This window comes from Pleurodeles waltl, chromosome 3_1 (assembly GCF_031143425.1).
Source record: "Pleurodeles waltl isolate 20211129_DDA chromosome 3_1, aPleWal1.hap1.20221129, whole genome shotgun sequence".
NCBI lineage: Eukaryota > Metazoa > Chordata > Amphibia > Caudata > Salamandridae > Pleurodeles > Pleurodeles waltl.
Genome location: NC_090440.1, coordinates 318,978,098 through 319,000,741, shown reverse-complemented (window position 1 = coordinate 319,000,741; position 22,644 = coordinate 318,978,098). Strand labels below are relative to the sequence as shown.

Genomic DNA, 22,644 nt, shown 5'->3' with positions numbered 1-22,644 from the left:
ACAGAATATCCTATAATGGAAGGACTTCCTTCTGAAAACAGAGGGCTTGAATTAACTTTGGAAGTGTCTTTGAAGGAGGAGAGCTTTGAGGTCAGTTTTGAAGGCCTGGGAAGAGGTGGTGGTCCGAAGCTGAGGCGGAAGTGAGTTCCAGATTCTCACTGCGTTGCCTGAAAAGGATTGGGCCATCAATCTTTCCTTCTTGAAAATGGGAGGTTCAAGCAATAACTTTTCTGCATTACGTGATGGTCTGGAGCCCCCAGAGAGTTTCAGTTTATTCACCAGGTAGCCATGGAGCCATCTGGTCACCCTACACGTAAGACGTAGGAACAGTGTGTGTATATAGGGAAAGGAACAGACATTTGGAAATTAAATCAATCCATTCTTAAAATAGAACAAATTGCTTCTATATCACAAGTAGATATGCCACCACACTGCCTTCTCATCTGCAGTCTTTTCCAATTTATATTCAAAATTAGGTCATGTGACCCAGACCCCACAAATAATTTTGTCAACCTTGCTCTCGCACATTTAAAAGACATATAGACGAGGACAGTGTGAAAATATATATACCAAGTCAGTCTGCTGTACTGGTCGACTCATGCCATTTGGCAGATGTCACCCACTTTTTAATTCTAATCACTTGCCTGACAAGCAAAATGCCTCCTCCTAATAAACAAAGGTAGCAAAGAAAAAAAAATGCCTAAAAAGACTATAATGGCACTACCTGCTCTTCAAAACTATATAATCCTCTAAAAATTGTTAATTCCCCATTGATCTTCATGAGATAACGCCTGACTTGACCTGCATTTTTAGTTTTGGTGATAGCCAAGACCTTTTGATTTTACTAAAATGGTATGGATAATATACTTACATAAAGGGGCTTTCAGACACCCCTCTTCAACCATTGGTCTGTTGTTGTGTCATTCCCATTTTGGTACCTTCCACATCATACAGCATGGGGAAATGATTTAGCTTCTTAAGCCTCTGGTTAGGTCACTTTGAGTGATTGCATTAAGCTCTTTCACAAGGTGCACATCTACACACAAGAAGTTCCTTTTACTGACAGTGTTGCCTGATGTGAAAGTAGGTCTGCAGGGTGGGAGAATTGGGTGTGGCAGCAATACCATTGTGAGCACGGGGCACATTCCAGATTTATCAGTGTTTGTCTCCTTCCAATGCTGTTGTGAATTCCTTTTGAAGTGAACTGCTGCTATTTCACAACATACCATATTGTGTCTGTGGACTCAACTTCACCAATAGTTCTTTGATAAACATCGCCCAGGAAGAGAAGCAAATTTTATGGTATTTAGTTTGCTATACATTGGTAATAGTTTTATTTAAACACAGGTGGGGTGTAACTTAAGTTTAGTATCCAAACTTTTATACTGTGAACCCTTTTTCCTTCCTTCCTTCTTTCTTTCCTTTTATCTTTCCTTCTTGCCTTATTTTTTTCTGTGTTCTTTCTTTTCTCCCTTCTTTTCTTGGTTTTTCTTTCTTTCTTTTTTGCCGTTTCTTTTTTAGTTCCTTTATTCTTCCCTTTTTCTTTACTTATTTCTTTTTACCTTCTCTTTCTTTTTTTAACCTTCTTTCATTGTTTGCCTTTTCCCCTTTTTTCTTCATTCCTCTCTTATTTTTTCATTTTTTTTCTCTTTTGCCTTCTCTCATTCTATTTCCTTCTTTTTTTGCCTACTTTCCTTTGTCTTTCCTTCTCCTTTCTTTCTTTTCATATTTCTTTGTTTTTGCCTTCTTTCCTTAGTTCTTTACTTTGTTTTACTTTCATTTTTCTTTCCTTGTTTACATCTTTAATTCTTGCCTTCTTTACTTTTTTCTTCTTTTCTTATTTCTTTTTTGCCTTTTTTCTTACTTTCTATACTTTTGCCTTTACTTTCTTACTTTTTGCTCTTTCCTTTTTTCTTTCTTTATTGCCTTCATTTTTCTTTGTCTTTCTTTTCGCCTCCTTTGCTTTGTTCTTTCTTTTCTTTTCTTCACTTCTTTTCCTTTCTTTCCTTTTTTATTTGTCATTTCTTTTTTGCCTTCTTTACTTTTTTCTTTTGTTCTTTTTGCCTGCTTTCTTTGACCTTTCTTTTTGCCTTTTTTTTGGCCTTCTTTCCTCTTTTCATCCCTTCTTTCTTTTTGTCCCCTTTTCTTCTTCCCTCTCTCATTGTTTGCTTACCTTCCTTCTTTGCCTTCATCCTTTCCTGTCTGCCTTCACCCCTATTTTTCCTTCCTTCTCTTCTTTCTGAAAGGCGAGGCTATCTCAAATGCGAGGCTAGCAGACAATGCCAGACCAATGGCCTCTTTAGGTCTATGTTAGACAAGACCTTTTGATTTTACTAAAAGTATGTATAACATATTTACTTATATGGGTTTTCAGCCAGACTTCTTCCATTTGTCTGTGATTGTGTCATCCACATTTTTCTTCCACCCATTCAAGCATGCATCAAGGGGAAATGTTAGCCCACTTCAGCCATTCACGCGCTACACTATGAGTTATGGAATGCCCTTTCACAAGGAGCACATCCACACAAGGTAGCTCCCTTCAGTGCTAGATGCACCATGTTAAAGTGTCTGAAAAACACTTTTGCTTTAGCCATTTTTTTGGGGGGGCGGAGGGGGAATATAAAACCTAAAAAAAAGAGACCGGTTGCGAAAGACACGGGCTGAAGCAAGCTACATTAAAACGCGTGCGGTCCGCAGAAGTCAGCTTTCTCCATAGAAAACACGGCTGAACTTCATTTCCTTTCTATCATTCGTGCCACAACACATGAGTGAGTCCTCAACTTCAGATCCTTAGTCTACATCCTGAATCAAAACATTTTGACAGACGTAGCCGGAATGGGTAAACGTGGCGGCCATTTCGAGACATATTGCTATAGCAATATAGACATATAACTATAGCAGAGTAAGTAAGCGCCTGAGTACATTTAAGCCGAACGCTGAAATTCACACACTGTCATATTTGAAAATACACGTAATTAATTCTCTGAAGTTGTTATTTTTAAGAAACAAATGTGTTTCAAAATACTTATCTATAACTCAATATATAACGTAATAACTTACATTTAAAAGCATAATTCAAGTTAAAAGGAAACGTCAGTATGCTTTCAACCCAAATTATTGTGTATCAGCTAGCTTAAACCTTCCGGAAAGAACTGAAATCTTTACTTCTACAGAAATGTTGCCAATTGTAACATGGCCACTTCATTTTCTGAAATTGTTCGTGTCCGTTTTCTATTTCAGCGAAGGGCGACGTGAAGCGGTTCTGTGCTTTACGACTGCCTGTTCTACCACTGCTGTGACTCCCAACCTGTAACTAGCATCTGGGCTGTTTCAACGATGGCTGACCTGGAAGATCTGTTCGGCAGCGATGCGGAGAGCGAAGCTGAACCCAAAGGTATTGCTGCCACATTCTATTCCCCCATCCCCAACCCCTCGCCGTACCGATCTGGCTGCCCTATTTGGCATCCCGTTAAGTCATTTGCCCTGCAGACTTCCCATTTTCGTTTTTTACTCAGATAGTCTCACTTATAAGGAAGGCTGATTTAGGGACAGCCGCACTGGTCTTAACTGCTCCAGTGAGGTTTCAGACTTGTAAATTATGTTATCTTGATACATATGCGGCTCTTTAGAATGCTGCGACGCTTTTCATTAGACCCCTTTCGCCCTGTGAATTATGCTTCCCTGACACCTCCAGTATGTGCGAGGCTCCCCTGTGAGTGGGTGCAAACTTTTTAAAGCTGTGATACTGAACATTTTTCAGTGTTTTACATAGTTGCTTTAATTGTTTGCAGCGTGTGGGACAGAATTAATATTTGAGAAGCATCTCTCCCGAAAAGGAGTACACTTCTCTCATAAAATGTATGGTTTCTACCATGAAGCTATGTAACCTCTTCTCCCTTCCCCGTCACTATCCTTACTTCAATGAATGTTTAAGACGAGCATTGGTAAACATTAGGTTTCGCCTATGTGATTATTAATAATTTCCTTTTTTTGTAAATAAAATTACACTATTGTGAATGAGGCATGAGTACAGGACGACAAATAACAGTGTGTGGATGATTGGTGGAAAGATGGGTGATGGGCTTGAGATAGGATCAATGGCTAAAAAGATAAATGGATACATGTATATACCGACGAGTGGATTGGGGGTGGAAGCATGCAAATATGGAAGATAGAATCGATGGATAGATATGTAGATGGATACCTGACAGGACAAGTGAATGGAGGGACCGATGAAAGGGTATAGTAAAGTCCTCAAGGGAGTGTTAGACTCTTTTTCCGTTGATGCTGTTTAAGATATGGTTCAATGTGGGAGCTATTTTAATATTAAGCGTACTTCCTTGTTTCCTAGTCTACGAAATGCTGCAAATAAAGGCACACTATCCTGAACTTCCGGCTTTTCAATTGTAGACTGCAAGTTTGATTTTTTTTTTTTTTTTAAGTTTAGTCAGTCTTTGTATTGTTAAGAACAACTACAATTTGCACACATGTGCAAGTCTATAAATATGCACTTTAATAGAGCAATGTAAAAGAGTACTTACAGCTTACAAAGAGAGAGGCATTAATTACACAGTCTGATTTTCACTGGGATAAAATCTGTGAATGCAGGCTTTTCTGAGCAGGGTAGAGTCAGTCCCAGATGGGAAGCACTCTACCTTCTTTCTTAAGCGGGGCAGGAACATGAAGAAGCAGAGCAGGGCACCAGCGATGACCCCGAGCAGCACTCCTACTACTATGGCGGCTGCCATCAACCCAGGGACCACCTGCAGTGACTCCACGGACACCAGCAGCACCACATTGCTCAGACACGAGTCAGCCATCACAGCCGCGGACAGGAGAGAACGAGCCCTGCTTTCCTACGCTCCCTCTGAGAGGATGAACCCCATATTTGACGGGCGGGTGGCTTTACCCGCATTTTGCTTGTGGCTTGTTTCTTCAAGCAATGCTTAAGGTATCTGTGGTGCATCTATAAGAGGCAGTTTGCTACCTAATAGCTGCCCTGATATTTACAAAGCATTGAAAGGTTCTGAGGTGCTAGTCTTGCAACAGTTTCTCTGAACAAATCTGGGAGGGATGCGATAGCAATTCTGGTGCATTGAGTTTTAGTAGTCTTCTGCTGAGAGAAAGGCTAACAAACATTTCAACCATTGGCAAAAGAAGTATAGTTTACCACGCATTGCAAATCACTTAGTATTGGTTCTTTTCCTGTTTTTGTTTGTTTCACGGTGTGTTCAAAAGGGTGAAGAGTTTTACGTCGACAGAGACACACTCGCTACATATCCTGGCAGCACATATACTGAGGTATGAGCGAGACTTGAAAACATAGGCTGGCTGACCTGTTTACAACTCGAGAGAGGTGTCACGCTTTAACCAATGATGGGAAGATGGGGGTGGTGCTACACAGACTCCTGTGGTTCGGGAATGTACATGTTCCACTGCGTGGGGGACTGGAAACTCACAGGCACTCTTTGCTATTGTTTAAAGAGTTTAATAAACTTGGTAACAATACCATGCATTTAGCATAACCTATGACTAGAGCTGAAGACATTAACTCTGCAGTGCCCTATTCTTTGTTGCTCCTGATGTTTGTTTTTCCGTAAGCCTGGAGCAGTCTCTTTGTGGTGTCTTTGAAATATGTGTCACTAGAGCGTCTTGTTACAGGAGGCAACAGATTTGCAATGGAATCGCTAATAACTATTATTAAGATGCAACCTCATCTGACTAGCACATCACACTTTCATTTTCTTTGCTTATTTACCTAGTCACCTCACACACCCAGGATCTGGGAAATGAGGACAAGTGGTGGTAGCTACACAGGCAGTCTCATGAGAGGCATCTCGTTCAGAATAGGAATTTGAATTTAGATAAATGCCTGCTATGCAACAAATGCAGGTTCATTGGGATTCAGTGAATGGGTTCGGATGCCGAAGTCAGGGTGGCATTTAGGTGGGGGTGTGTACCAGTGAGGGGATTAGAGCTGAAAAGGAGGATTGGAGAACAATGCGTTCCAAGCCTCGTGGAACAAATGAAAGTTATAGCGCAGAGTGAAGCAGAAACAAGTGTAATGAAAGACACCGAATTGGATGGCCAACAAAAACTTTTGGGTAACCAATAAAGCCTCCCAACACAGTTGTTCCTAACCATTTGACTTCTGTGGACCCCCACTTTATCATTACTGGATCCCGAAGACCGTCACTGAATCATTTTTGGAATCCGGGGACCCCCCCACTGAGTCAGTACTTAAAACTGGGGACCTAATCTGTTAACATTATTTAATTTTCTAAGTAGTCGTGGACCCCCTGCGGAGGCTTTGCGGACCCCTGGGGGTCCCTGGACCCCGAGTGTCCTGGGAACCACTGTTCTAACAGAAATGCCAAGTGGATGAAAACAATACTTGGGCACTGAGATACTGATAGGAGAAACACAGTAGAGGAAAAACAGGAAATCGTATGCTACAGCAAATAGAAACGGAAACGTAAGTGACAAGCATGCAAACCAATAAAAAGTGAGTGGGGTATGTAAGCCCATTTTAAGCTGTATATTAACAGTAGATTTCACAAGTACAGCACAAGCACTGTGCAGGTGAAACCTAATTGTATGTTTCACATCCTTCCAAGTTGATTTCCTTTCTACTTCTTTTGCCTCTGTTACTGTAGGAAACTTTACCCAACTCACTTCCTATAATTTGAAGCCGAGAACCAAAGGGATGGGAAACTGGATTGTGATGGGGAAGAGTAGGACTCTGAGTAATGAAGATTACTAGTAAGTAACTGGGCATTACATCTTTATACCTCTTCAGTATCACAATCCTTACTTCAGTGAGCCGATACGCAGGCATGCAACTGGCTTCACAAACAAAACCATACTTTAATGCAATTATCAAGTTATTTATATTATAAAGTCATACTGTCATAATTAACCTCAATGATTTCTATTGAGCATAACACCAGGTATCTGCACCCTTAAATGCAGCCTATTAGGTCTCCGTATCTCCGGTCGACCTCCCCTGAATCCTATTAGGACGATTTTCCCCGTAAGACTCATATGCTGAAATTTTAGCCACGTTTAGCTGTCTCCTTAGAGTAGCATTTGAAGGATTCAGTGTCTGTCCAGCTAACTTAGAAGTAGCAAACCACACACCTGTCATTCTTGCTAAATAGACTGTTACAGCTCTTTTAACATCTAAAGCATGTAGCTTGTGTTTTTCATTTGAACTTAGGGAACGATACGGAACAGACAAAACCAGATCCTCACAACAATGAAAGGATGGCACAACCTTGAGAACAAATTGGGCAGAAGGGCAAAAAATTGCTTTGTCAGGCAGAAACCTCAGAAAATGTGAAACTAATAAATCCCCCAAACTCTTCAGCCCTTCTGGCTGAGGAAATGACCACCATAAAAACATCTTATAGGTCAGAAACTTCAAGTTCACCTGATCTGGAGGTTCAAATGGCAGACCCTGTAACACCATTGGTAAATCCAAAGCTGGTAATGGATTATAGAAGCATGGTCTCTTCGGGTAAGGAACTTTACAATTTAGAAATCAAAGGAGCCACATTCTCAAAGAATGGTTCTCTGAAAGTTCTTAGTGGTGCCTGTTGTGCACGTAGCGTTACAATAGCTTTACCCATGTCAAAACCCTGTTTGAGAAATTCCAGAATAATGATTGGCTCCATTAACTGACATGATGATTGTCTCATACTACTTCACCTGTTAAAGGAATGCCAGTGCAGTTAACATGATTTTAACACAAAGAGATTTCTGGACTGTTGTATATTTCGTGGGCTTCATAATGACCACTGGTAGTGAGAACAAAGACTTGAAGCTCTTCCTTAAATAGTGCTGCCATGCAACACTTTCAACTAATGCCAAACTCTTAAAGAACTTGGAAGTAGCTAAATGTTTCTAGAACAATCAAAAATTACTGTTATTAGGACCAGAAACTCAATCAGAACACTCGTCGAAATGTGAGGCTTGTGCTCTAAAACATCTGTTTCATACCTAGCAATACAGCACTCAATCCCAGCGCATGCCTTCAAAATAGGTGAGGCTAATCAGTTTGGGAACCAAGACATGACACATACATAGGCCAGATACCAATGAGTGTGCTTCTCTGACTAAAAGGAACACGCTTCTTCCTGTTTTTAAGTTGCTAAGTAACTGTTGGCAAATCTCTGCACAGCTTCAGGAACTGGTTCTAGTGACATGCCGCTACCGCTTACTGACCTCTGTATGCTGGCTTTGCTTTAGCAGAAGGTCCTACACATGGACAGATACCACTTACTGGGTCCGCTTAACAGACCCTCTCACAGTATGGTTTAAATGATTGAGGTTGCATAGCCCCTCGTTCTGTAAACTATTCGAATCAAAATTTCAGAGCCTGAAAACTGGGAATAGACCATCCAAAGCAGGTTGTACCGCATGTATTCTTATATTTTTATAGTCCGTCGCTGTTCATTTCCTCTGGCAAGTTCAGCACCCCTTCATTCTGAGCTAACTAGGAAAATGCCGGGAAGCGGGTAAAAAGACAAGAAAAGAACCTTCAGGAACAGGACAGTCACATATTTGTCTCTAAAACATACCAATATGTAGTCCTGCAGCTCCCAATTCAACCTTTCGCAGAGCAACCAATATCATGATGAACTTCGGGAAGCAATAGGAAAACACCTACGTTCTTCACTTTCTGTGTCCTTTTAATACATAAGTCAATGAGGACTAATTAATTAGTGTCCACAAGATGAAAAGGTACATTTTACCTTCATAACCACCTTTTGCTTCGCAGAATGCCATAAAGCATTGTATCTTAACAAAATCAAGTCATTTTTGTAAAGCGTTGGGCTTGTTAAGGTTGTGTCGTGGTGAGCCGACTATAATCTGGGAAGACCAAGACCACAGTGACAAGCAGAGGTAGATGCGCTCTGCCACTGTTCTACATCTGCAATATAAGGAACATTTACATCTGCCTTATCGATCGAAGATCTCGGGGCTCGGTATGCCCAGGCCTGCTGCCACACCATCAAGGCTGCAAGTAGAGAGGCATCATCTTGATTTCCAGTAAGGGCAGGGGGTGGGGACAGATATTCACTGTCTGTTTTGGAGCGTGAACATCAGGCTAAATTGATCCCAAAGTACCTCTGCAGATGCTTCTGTATGTGATCTCTTACAAATGGATGTTGCAGCTCTTGACATTTTCTCCCAAAACGTTCTCCCTTAAATGTATCTGCTTCTTGCTCTCCCGGCATACCAAGACCCCTTCTAGCTTCCATTTTTCACCCCATCTTCTCACACTATCCATAGATTAGTGTAATGGGCTGCCTTGGCAGCTACAAGAGAAGCACAGCCATACTAAAGTAAGAATCCAAACTTTGTGTTACATTTCAAACTCCCTTTGAGGCAGTCTCAAATTCCTCTTTAGTCCCCTGGGCACACACTGTTTGCAGTTAACAGGTATGGGCACAGCTACCGGTGATGCCCACTCCAATCAGGGCATGTCTTCTTAAGTCTTCATAGTCTGGAATATTCTACAACATTTTCTCATGTCAACAGACTGCTTCCAAGTCTCCACTTCAAGTCTAGCAACTCTGGGAAAACCCCTGGATCAGGATATTCTCACTGAAGGAGCCCTTCTAGAAGATCAAGCAAATTGATTTGGAGTGCTCTCTCCTGTAGCATCCACTTCCCTCCAGTTGTCTTTTCAGCATAGCAAACCCTGCCGATCTCAGCTAGAACCCGCCTTGATTATTTGATCTGAAGAAAGGAAAAAATTGCTCTTCAGTTACAGACTTGTGTAAGAGATTTTCATCAGCAAAGTAGTTCTAGCATTATTAATAGGACTGGCACCTAGAGACAGTTTATTTGTAGTAGGTGTGTTACTAATGTAATTTAAAGATAAACTGATTAAAAAAAGGAATGGTAGTCAGTTTAAGAGTTTGCTTGAAGGTGTGATGCTTCAAGCATGCTGATTTAGTGGAGTGAAAACAGTGTATTGGATTGTGGGAATACAGTGCTTTGAGGGCTAAAGCCAGCCCCCTTTGTAGCTTAATTAGCTTCTTTGAAGGAAGCTTCAGAAAGCAAGAGGTGGTCTCCAATAGTACACAAGGAACAATGGTTTAAAGCAAGTGACTTCCAACTTCTTTAAGTGATCACTAACCCCAAACAATTATGAAACAAAATGATTAGAGAGGTTTGAGCTGTGGGAGTCATCAGGTTCTGTGCCAGAATCAAAATCTTACACAAGTAGAGAAAGAGGGTAGCCCTAGAGCATTGGTTCCCAACCTGTGGTCCTGGGACCTCTGGGGTTCCGCAAAGCATTCTCAGGGGGTCCGCGACTGCTTGAGAAATTAAATAATATTAACATATTAGGTCCCCAGCTTTCAGTAATGACTCAATGTGGGTGTCCCCGGATTCCATTAATGATTCAGTGGGGGTCCCCGGGTTGTAGTAATGAGGAAGTGGGGGTCCACAGAAGTCAAAAGGTTGGGAACCACTGCCCTAGAGCATAGCACATCAGCCCGCTAGAACCCTAACATGCAGAGCAAAGTCGAAAGGGGAAGCTAGTTAACAACTACTTTCCTTATGCCAGTGAAACTGAGGAATGTAGTGATAGCGAACCTAAATCGTCTCATAGTTATGCTTAAGGTTGATCTATGAAAGCCTGCCCACTTGAAGGGGTATTTCTCTCATAATGTGGTTCCATTCCACCTTGAAATGGTTGAGGGGGTCTGGACCTCGTCTCTATCATAAGGAAGCCGTCATACAATAAGGAGATAACAGGGAGTTCATCATGCTTGAACATGGGCAATGGGGAAATCTGTTTAGAAACCTTGTTTTTAATCTGAAATAATTCGATTTTAATAATGTGCTGAAAACAATAGCTGTCTGCCGTTTCTTAAAGTGTGAAAGTAAGACCTTTAAGTGAACAAAACCATGGAAGGCTTTCCACGGGGCCTAGAGCACCACAGACTTTTCAAAGCTGTTGGTTCTTTGAGGGAGTACCTCCACTGTGCAACTTGTGTGTGTCCTCAAAAGGCTATGTTGTTGAATCTCCAATGGTAGTTGACTAGAATTGTCTACAACTTGTTTTAAAAAAATAAATATTTTTATTGGCATTTCAACAAGCATAAGAACAGGTACAGCATACCATGACACATTTCCGGGACAGTACATCAGATTTCAGTGTCAGAAATAGCATTATGTTGGGACACCTCGAATACCTGCCCACAGTAGCTCCCGTCACATACCAGATTTATATTCAGCAAAATAACTAACAGAACCCCTCTGCCCCCCCCCCACCCCTGGCTTCCAGTTAACATTCCATCAGTGCAAGGAGGAGCACCCCCAAGGACAGCCATAGGTCATTTACAATCATGATAGGACTTGAGTATCCATTACCTCATCCACCACGGTAGATCCATTGCCTTAAGCAACTATACCACATTCTGATCTTTAACCTGCATAGTGCAGGTTGTGATACAGCTAGCTGTGGGTGACCTCCTCTGGAGGGTCTGCCAACGCCTGCATCATAACTCCCCAGGACAGCAAATCATTCAGGTATGGGCAAAAAAACATTGCTTAATCGTGCAAGGGACCTCCCACCCAGTTTTTTCTGAAGATGTGCACATATCTCCACCCATTAGGTAATACTAACTGGACAGCGCCACACCGTATGCAAGAAAACAGCTACAGCAGTTCCGCATCTAGGGAAGCCCTCAATCCTGGTGTGGTAGATAACTTGCAATCTCTTAGGGAATAGGTAGGCCATGTGCACAGAATTATACAGTTTAAATCTTGCATTGATCGAGACCTTGCATATGCTATAATGTATTTTCCTTTTCCTTTGGGGCTTATGGAGTCATTGCTAACGAGCTGCCACATCTTCTCTACATTCAGTGGCCCCAGCCTTCTGTCTGTATACAAAACTCAATATAAGCGCATTATCGGCTTATGGTCTCTAGACTATAATGTCATAGTTGCTAACGTCTCCGTGGGTTCAGGAGCCTCAGGAAACTAGGGCCAAAACTGTTGTGCCGTGGCCACTATTTTAGCATACTGGAAGAACTGACCCGGGTCGACTTGAATACGTCCTGCATTGTGATAAAGTGGCTGCCGGATAAATGTCCAACATGATGCACCCTCCATCTTACAATCTATCCACTATAGACTGCGCGATTTGCACAAATGGTTGTACAATCCACAGGTCCAAATCCGGGGTGACAGTGCTTGCTGTATCACCTTCCACACTGTTGTCTCCTATAGCCGTCATAACTGTCAGATCACATGTGAGAGTGAGCTTGGGATCCCCCTTCCTCTCATCAATAGCGCCTCCAGCTGATAGCCATGGTAAGTACCCTCAAGAAGTGATCTTTCTCAGTTATTGTCCCCCTCCAACCAGTGTATCGTAAGCTGTAGGTGCGCTGCCAGATTGTATAATTCTAGATCTGGGACCTCCACCCCACCTATCTCCCTTTCTCTTTTAAGCATATCCAATCCAACAGCATTTCCCTGCCAACAGGAGTTCCACCAAAAGGCCATCCAGCTCCCGGACTGCCCACCGGGTGATCTCGTACCTGGCTCCCTGAAGTACGTAGAAGCACCTGCGCAGTACCATCATTTTTCTGAGTGCCATTTTGCCCATCAGAAACAATTTTTAGCATATTCCAGAATGCAGTTGTGGGGTGCAGGTTGCAAATCACCCTACTGAAATTCAGGTCATAGGTCTGGTGTTTACAGTGCGCAACATGCATGCCAAGTTATTTGACACTATGCAGCTTTCATGGCAACCCTGACTCCAGTAACCGGTCCATGGGCAGCCCTTTCAACTGGCCCAGTGGGAACAGGAGTGACTTGGTGCTCTTTATGTGGAGCCTTGAGAAATCGCCAAATTTTCGCATACATTTAGCAATATTGGGGGTTTACATAGGTAAATCATAGCATCTTCCTCATATAGAGAGGCTACGTGTACTGTCTGAGTCACCTTTATACCCCACCCATGCAACACCTGTCAAAGATGGCACACCAGAGGTTCCACTGCAAGGGCAGTGATTGTGGGGGGGGGGAGGGGCGGTGTGTAGCCCTGTTGAGTGCCCTTCTGTAATAATATCTCACTCGAGACGTATCGCCCGGTTCGCACTCGAGGTATCGGTCTTTCATATAGCAGCTTAATCCACTTGATATAGCTATCGGCCTTCCCCAGTCTATGCAGTACGTGTCAGACATAGTCCCAGCACACTGAATCGAAGGCTTGTTCGATGCCCAAAAATGCAAGAGTGTGCTGGTCATTTTCCAGGTCAGGGGCATGAAAACATGCATCAGTTGGTTGAGGTTATACAGTGTGTTTTGTTGTGGGATAAATCCTGCTTGGACCATGTGAACCAGACTTGGAAGATGGGGCAACAGGTGCACCGCCAAAATGTATCATCTACAACTTGAGATCCTGTCAAACATATGGCCCTGACATACCTTCAAAATATTGAGCTGGCCACTTTGAGTGACCTAAACACCCTGCATACCTGAATATGTATTTCAGTAATTATTCCCTTGCAGCATGCTCGATGCATGAGCACTAGTCTTATTTATAGCAACCTGTGTGAGTTTAGAATTCACCAAGTTGGGAACACCCTTGTGCCACTTAATATAAATGTTAGAGTTGCTTAAAAGCAAAGTTCATCTGTGGTGTTCCCAGACTAGGCATGCTCTGTATGATCGAGAACCTTTGTCAAGGAACCTGCAACGAGTAGGACAGGATCTTTGCAGAGATTGTCCCTTTACTATATCCTAGAGGGGATAACTCCCTAAAATCCGTACAAAGATAGAGACCTTAATATTTAAAACAGGAGATAATAAGCCATTAGAAATGAAGGAAGGAAGGGGAACTTGGGATATGACTGCATGCATCCTTTGGAATTGAATTTTGCTTTCACTTGCTGATGTGTTATGATACCCAGTATTTTGAACATGGCAGGGTATCAGCCGATTCCATTCCAGGGGAGGAAGATGCTTCCTGTCCAGGGCCTTATCGTGATGACCTAACAAGGGACCAATCAGCATAGGCCTGAGGTACGTTGGATAGTAATTTCTTCACATCTTAGTTTCTCATTACCCTCACCATCTAGATGAGACGGGGTCACTCACACAGAAATGCTGCCAAAGTGTCGGGAAGGGGCTGTGATGCCCAGATGCCCACACATTGTTTTAACTGAGAGAGGGTGCTAAATCTATGGCACTTTCCAGGTAAAATTTTAGAAGCCTGCGACTGATGGGTACAAGAGGAGAAAAGTGCACCAAAACTTGCTGGATCATGGAGGAAGTGACAGTGAAGATGATGCTGAATCTCACAATTGACAACTAATATGAAACATTTCCACCCACCCAGCAGACTGGATCAGGAAGGTGAGAGCTGTTTCTTTTCATAATGTAGAGTAAGCCTTCTTAAGGGCTAGCATGGCCTCAGAGCAATACAGAGGAAATTGACCATGAAGCAGTTAGGAATATTTTAGAGAGGACAGTGAAGGAGAGATTGCATCACATGATGAAGTGACAGTCGATCTAAAAAGTAGTGATCCTGCTTACTGGGCAGAAGATGGTTCGAAGAGAAGACACTCTCTTGTTAGCAAAAGAGAGAGCCTCCTTAACAACTGGCTTGGCCTTCAAATTATTGGAACAATCAAGGGTGTACTGGGCATTTGCCTCTTCGGGTGGAGGGGAATCTTTGAGAAGTCAGAACATGAAGTAGCTGAAAGGAAAAATATCACAGCACACAGACATCAGTGAGCAAATACAAAAAGGATATAAGATGACTCGCTTGTGCTGGATTAGTTCAGTACACTCCCCTTCTGAGTTTCAAAACCAAGAGAACACTTCACATCAGCCCAGGAAATCTGACTGGTTCCCCCTCTCGTTATTAGTTACTCATCTTTTCCTTTGCAGGTCGAGCTTGCAAGCGCTCTGGCCTGTTGTAATCTATCTGTGGGCTTTTAACCACGCCCACTGATCACGATCACTATCGTTCATAGGCTTGACTTTCAAAAATGCTTTGTTAGCATTGCTTGCCGTTTGTCCCTCCTTGGGCGGTTTTGTTACCGTCTTGGCCATCGACCCTGTTACATGGGTAAGTGCACTTTTGCCGATACTCTTGACTGTGAGTGAAACTTCTTTTTCCTTATGTGTCTCTCCTTCACGCTCATGGTAGCCATGGTGCTTTGAATCGGCTTGTTTCTACTGTTTTACTTTTCATTTTCAATTTATGTGGCAAGAAAAGTCCAGTTAGGAATTTACAACATCAGTCACTCTAACTCGAACAAACACGAGACCCACTGCATTGCAAATGCTTGTTTTCTTTGTCCCTGTGTAAAATAGAATGTAGTGGAAAGGAATTTACAATGCAGCTTTATCGTGACTACTCTAGAGAGAAAATGATGAAAACCAAAGTAAAATCATAATTGTTGACCCCAGCTTAAGAAAGTCTATGTCTGACACAACCTTAAAATGCATACTAATCTCTGACCAAGGCTGCATTACCCTATCAATTCATAATACATTGAATATCATATTAAGAGATCATGGGGTATGGACTCAGAATTGCTGGAGCATGATGCTGTCATCAACAATCTAAAAATTAAACAGAGTCATTCATTGTCAGCAATAAGGACACAGTTTCCTCCCCAGCAATTATCTGGGACACCCTAAAATGCTGTGCAAGAGGTTTAATGAAAAGCTACATGGAGAGGGAAACTGAGAGATCGGATCTAAATTAGGTATATTTACACAGGCCTCAAAATCTACTCACCCACTCGCTATGGTGAGTTCATATTTTATCAGGTTGAGCTATTTTTAGAACCTACTGGCCTTCTGGTGAGTTGACAAAAAACAAGTGTTCTGTTCAGCCAGAAAGTGAACAAGCAATAAAGAAACCTTTAAATCTTGTTCTTGTCACCTTGGCTCTGTGTTTAGAGACAGAGGTCAGAAGTCAGTTTGTCTTACAATTACTTTTCCTTCTGCCTGCAGAGCTCCTGGATTTTGTAAGGTGACCTGTCTGACTTACTGTACAAAGAGTTTCAAATAAAAGACTGTAGGGTTTCAGGTTTATTTTTATAACACACAACATTTAAATATTTAAGTCAACTGTAGAAACATTTCAAAATATATTTGAGTAGTTGTGAAAGCACATTTATTTTTGTACTTGTGTGATGGAAAAATATTTTAACAGGATGACAGCTAATCAGAACCCTTTATTTGGTGATATGCAAATAATAAAAATATGCTTTCTGAAACCCAATTTTCACAGCACACATTAAAGCTACAAGTTAGTGGAAAGGTTTTTGGACATTTCTTGTAACTTTACTGTCTGTAAATGACAGTGCGCTACCACATCATGCTTTAGTAATGTATTTATTAAAACTGAGTATTTAAACATAAACTGAGAAATGAGGCAAATCATAGATCATGTGTACCCTATATGTTGGCTAGATTCTGAGTATACATAGAGCAAACGTTTAGTCTGTTTAATAAAAAAAAAGGTTTATACAGGATGCACTCGTATGTTAGAATGAAGAAAAAGGTCACTGTAAAATAAAATATTTGCCTAAGATCACGCAATTTGAGACCCGTGTACGGGTCAAGTCCACTACAGTTGGGACAAGTAGATTATTCAAGTTACTCGACTGGCAGGCCTAGTAAAATGTTTATAATTTTTCGAGGCCTGTTACAAACTGGTAAAAAAAGTGGAATACAAACACTGCCTTTCCAAAAACATGTCACAATGTGGAAACACTCAAAACCTCAAGTAAGAATTCAGTAAGATAGTCAGTATTAGGGCCCTCTTATGGGTGCAAGCCCAAAAAACGAAAACACTATATCATTTCAATAAAACAGGAAAGACCCTTGCTGCCTACCTGAAATTCAAAAGGAATAACGCTATAATTACCAGTATTGAGGATTACTACAGCAATGTCTTGTCCAAACACACAGAAATAGTAAAAGCCTTCAGGTATTTTTTGGTAACTTTATACAAAAGCTAGCAAGTCCATAACTAAAGAAAAAAGCTGGGCTTTTGTTTTACTTTACAAAAGATCAGTATTGAATAGAATAGACCTAAATAGACCCTTAAAGAAAAAAGGATTTTAAATATTATACATTCCATTCCAGGAGGAAAAGCATCATGTCCTGATGATTTCCCACTAAGGTATTCAATAAAATAACTACTGACCATCTATCAGCTGTGCCTAAGAACTTTGCATCAAAGGGCAACATCTCGGGCACTGTTGTGTAAGCGACCACTGTAGTCCTACAAAAAGAAGGAAAGGACATGAAGACCCAAAGAAACCTTTGACCTATATCCCTAATAATAAATATGGACTTGAAACTATATGCTAAAGTATTAGCCAGAGACATACAGAAAATAATTACCAAACTCATCCATAAATCACAATCTGGTTTTGTCAAAGCCAGTGACCGTACCCAAACCGTCTGTCGCATCATTTAACAAGCACTGGCATAGCCAATATGTCTCACCTTTCAGACTTTATAAGTGTTCAGCCAGAGCTTCGCCAATGTCTGTAAGCTATGTTGTACAGCAGCATGTTGAAAAGTTATAATAAAAAAGTGTTATAGGTATTTTTGTTACCTTGTATATAACCAATAAGACATTATGTACAACTGAACGACCCTATTAAAAAAATAATTAACATAAAAAATGTCCTCCAGTTTTCTTGTCCTTGCAATGCTCATTGTGAAGAACTGAAATTAAAAGTAAATAAAAAAAGCGCTGATGCAGCCAGGCGCTTTTTTTTTTATTTTTTTTTTATGGCGGGGGAGATATACAAGGGGAGGGTGGCACGGAGTGGAGTGGAGTGGTGTAGAGTGCAGCGGTGCGTAGTTGAGTAGTGTGGGGTAGAGTGCATTGGCGTAGAGAGGAGTGGTGTAGAGTAGAAGAGCGTGGAGTGGTACAGTTAAGAGTGCAGTAATGCAGTGTGGAGTGATGCAGAGTAGAGTGGAGTGGGGTAGCGTGGCGTCTGCATGGCATGGAAGCCTACCGCCATTACAGAGAACACCTCTTCAATTGAAATGACCATAACATTTGTACTCATAACTGGAAAATGGTCTTTTTAAAAAAAAAAAATGGGAGAAATTTAAAGTCAAGAAATCTTTTTCTATGAAACCGTATCTACTTTCAAAAAAGCCAATTACGTCTTAATGTTATATGAAGCATTTTTCTTCACCTAAAATTCCTCCCTTTTAAACATGCATTTTTCTTTTATAAATCTGGCTCATGTCTACAGGACAGTGAAAGCACAACTGCTGTCCAAATGTAGTCAACAGGGGACAGACCTATACATGTTTTTCAGGATAACCACCAGTATAAGATTCTCATTTACATTATTTTTATATAAATATATCCCATGTGGATTTTTCCTAATAGAATGGGCTGGCATTCATCTGATATTGGGTGTCCTGCGGTTGACAGATTTACAGGATAACCACAGACCATGTAAATTAGTCCCACTTAGGTGCATTAGAGATAAATATATATCTCCATAAGCTAAAACAAACATTGGCAATGCCAATATGTCCTACTTATGAACACACTGTCAAGTCAGACCTAAAAATCCATGGGGCATATTTAGAAGCACTTGCGCCACATTAACATTATTTCTTGTATGATAATGTGGCGTTAAAGAGACATTGTCACGCCATATTTACAAAGTGGCGCAATGCATGCAGTGCACCACTTTGTAACCCCTTGCGCCACATTATGCCTGTGCCAAGCATAATGTATGCAAGAGGGGTGTTCCCACGCAGGGAGTCCCGTAAAAATGGTGTAGTGAAATCAACAAGATTTCATTGCACCACTTTTAGCATCATTTTTTAACTCCTGCCTTAGGCAGCTGCTAAAGTGAGGATCTCATTGTATTCAATGGTTCTCGCTTGACTTTTGGTGGATTAGAGCCGTAATATTTGGCACTTACCCACCAAACCGCCACAATAGCATCAAAATGTTTGTCGCTATTGGCCTTACATGCGCCATGGTGCTTTGTATTGTAATTACGGCACACAGATGGTGTCATTGGGGGAGGGGGGTGCAAATAAAATGGTGCACCACCTAGGATGCGCCACTTTCCTGTAAATATGTCCCCATGTTTGTTAATGACTGCCTCTTCCTTCCTGTGAAAGAACACCATCTATGAAACTTTAATAGCATGTGTGTACTCCTTAAAGTTCAAGCCCAGGCAGCTGGATAAATTAACAAAATGATCACAGCTATGGGGTGGGCAAGCACTTTTTTGTGAAAGCACAAAACATCTGCCCAACATGTGGGCGAAGCCAATACCCCTCTCCTGTTGGTTCTCACATAATTTGTCTAGAAACAGCTGCACTGTGAAGCCAGTCTGTAAAAAGATGTCATGAACGGCCTCAACAGGCCAAATTTGCACAGTCCTGGTTTAGACCAATGTCAATATACTGCCAAGAGTGCTGGATAATGCAGTGTTCCAATTCTCCTATCACTCCTCCTCGTAAAATCTAGATTAAAATGTGAAAATCGTTCCAATACAACATTTTTTGGAGATAATACATGTACGTCTGTTATCTGGGTAACCTGGCTGGTTAGAATTTTTTGGAAAAAGCACAAATGCTTCAAAATCCTTCATTGTTTTTTTTTTTATTAAATATTTTCATTATCTCTTTCTGCAACTTGTCTTATTTTCTGGCTTTTGTAAGCAAAAGGAGAAAATGACAGACTATCGAAAATCTCCCTGCAGTGTTGATAGATTGAATTTTCTTTCACTGATAGATAAGCATTCTTTGGTACTTTTAGAGATCAGCTGGGTCGTTTTTGGCTGCAGTATGTTATATAATGTGATATTTGCAAAGTCAAGTACCTGCCACTGGATTGCCTTATGGCGTTGCTATGGTAAGCCCGTAACATGCAAATTGACCAGTGCACTGCTGTGGTAGTTGGGCGATGTTATATTTATCAGTACAGTGGTTTTGCTTGACATATTAATATCTGCCTCATATTTGAACCAACTGGTGTAGATCGATTTGTCAAAAGAAACTCTAGCAATATACTTTCACTGCACCATTATCCTAATATATATATTTCCATTATTCAATCTGGACACAATGTATGGCCCCAATTATGACCCTTTAAGAACATGCAGGATAACTCGGAGGGATGAGTTTTCCTCAGGGAGCTGTGTGCAGATTGTAGGTCAAAGGTTTGAGCTATGGTGGCGTCGTCTCACCACCTTGTAAAATTGATCATATGAATGCTTGTCTACAAGACGTAATATTCGGTAGTAGCTGTACTTAATAAATAAATAAATAAATAATTTTGTGGTGTACACGTGTGCATGGCTGAAGAAAAATTACCAAAATATATATTTGGTACTTTTTGCCTAGCCACCGAGCAGAAAGACAGCAATGTAACAAAAGTAACAGCAGACAACGTGATAAGTAAAACCAGTTCATTCACAGAAAAAGTTAGAGGCACTTATGGACCATATTATACAACACTTATAAACAGCACAAGATAAAAAAGTTACAAACGTGTTTTAAGAAGAGCAAGGGAAAGAACCTGAAAATTATTTATTCTACGCTAATGTGAAATTGTGTCAAAATATCACTTCAGTATTAGTCATCCTTTCGGTGCCAATTAGGGTTCAACTGGGCCTGTACTGCTTTTAAGCCCAGTGGTCAGACACTTGTCGTTTTTTCACAGACAGGCCCTTCTCAGATTTGACAAAGAAATAACAAGAGTCCCACAGCAGCACTGATACATGTGACAGAACATGCACTTTTAAATACGACTGCTAAACGTTAGGAGTACCGCTGCACTTGACAGCAGGCAGGCATATTTTTAGGGTCTGATTTTTAACAGAGCTGCGGTTTGACATTCACGGTGAACTATTTTAATTTGGAGAAATGAGAGGGAACGGTTCTTCTGCTATAACTAACGATATGATAGTCCTCAGTTTAAGGTTCTAGTCACATCATTGTCACGTTTCCCACAGATTGTGCAAAACACCACTTCTCCCATGCCAACATTTCACAGATCAAATAATTTGTTTTTGAATGTTCAGTTGTATTAAACATCTAAACTATACTCTTGATACCCAGTCCACGTAAAAACACTGACAATCAAAATATTGTAATTGAGGGCTCTTGGGGAGTTTTAAGTGAGATGCCTCGTCAATTCATTTAAGTTTCTCTTAATGGACTCAGCAAGGGGTGTCTGAAAAACCAATGTGACCTGACACAATCACTCAAGTATAATCAATTCTCTGACCCCACACTTCATTCTTTCAAAGAGAATACTCCTCCTGGCATCTATCCGCACTCCCCACCTTCTACAGAGTCTACCCCTCAACTGATTTACAATTTTAAGATGTATTCCTAGAAACCAAAGCAGCCTGAACTGGTTTGCCCTTGCCCGACAGGCAAAGTTAAACAAACCAGCACCTACCAGCTGGCCCCACTACCTGGAGGAAGTACAGCCCAGGCCCATTTGTACGTAGGTCTTGTTTTGACATCTCACCACTTTGTTTGATATTCTAATCAATGCAGATTGGAAAGGAATACTTCCTGTTAGGAAGACTTGGTTACCTTTATTCACCTTCACAATAAACCTCCTGGTCACATTTAGTCATCACTTTACAGCACTTGGCACACCACATGGACGGAGGCAATTTACCTTGGAAACGCATTGAACAGACAGACCCAACTCTAGTTTTAAACCAGGCAGAAGAGCCTTGTCCCTTCTTTTCAGGTGAAATGACCCCATTCTCCCCCAACCCACAAGCCACAGACAGTTCGAAAATAAAGGCTCATGCAAGCTTTTACAAATACACAGACTTGCTAGAAAATAAAAAAAAACATGGAGCAGGCAATAGCACCCAGGACAGTAAACTCCTTCCAGGCTTGAAAACTATGCAAAACATTAAAATCATGCATACAAAAGTTTTACCATGCCAATCGTCCCTCAAAAACAAAGAACAAAACTGTTCAATGTTTTATACTTTTTTTTTTTTTTCTTTTTTAAATTAAAGTTTACACATTTCATCATACCAAAGAGTATGCTGGGGGTGGTGAAAATTGAACAGAATGTGGCTAATTACCCAAAAGCTAATGGGACAGCATATTATTTGTCCTACTGTTCTAAAATACCATGTACATGATGCTTGGTGACAAAGTATAAGCACTTAAAGATGCAGGCAAACTTATTGAAACAAAGAACTAGCCATCATACATTTAGTGACATCACCAGTAAAACACACGTACACGTAATCAGTTTGGCTCAATATGGTCTACCACCACAAACAAAATTGTATTCTCTCCAGATGTGCATGCCATCAGCTCAGTTTTCAAGAGGCTCGCTGTGGGGTAACTTAATTATTCATCATGTTTTGGTGCATTCTTTCACATTACTCAGGAGACAGGAAGCATAGCCAGCGATGTCCAGATAGTGTTTAAGTAACAACCAACAGTGAAAGAAACTAAACAAGTTCTTTCATGTTAAACAGGAGACAAGAAGCACGGCCAGCGAGGTCCAGATAGGGATTTAAAGCCCCATTTGCAATCACATTGGAATTCCAAAGGCAGGGGGAGCAGCTGTGCGAAGGAGAGCCTTCCCATGCCGCCCTGCAGAAA

General features: G+C 41.2%; 1 protein-coding gene across 1 annotated transcript in view; it reads left to right on the top strand.

Annotated features, from left to right (window-relative positions):
• The first annotated feature begins 3,258 nt into the window (after positions 1-3,258).
• Positions 3,259-22,644, top strand: part of LEO1 (LEO1 homolog, Paf1/RNA polymerase II complex component) — a 127,582-nt gene continuing 108,196 nt past the window's right edge. Inside the window, exon 1 of the mRNA XM_069222467.1 lies at positions 3,259-3,394. Coding sequence (XP_069078568.1) covers positions 3,337-3,394 — 58 coding nt within the window. The 5' untranslated portion in view covers positions 3,259-3,336. The remainder of the gene's footprint in view (positions 3,395-22,644) is intronic.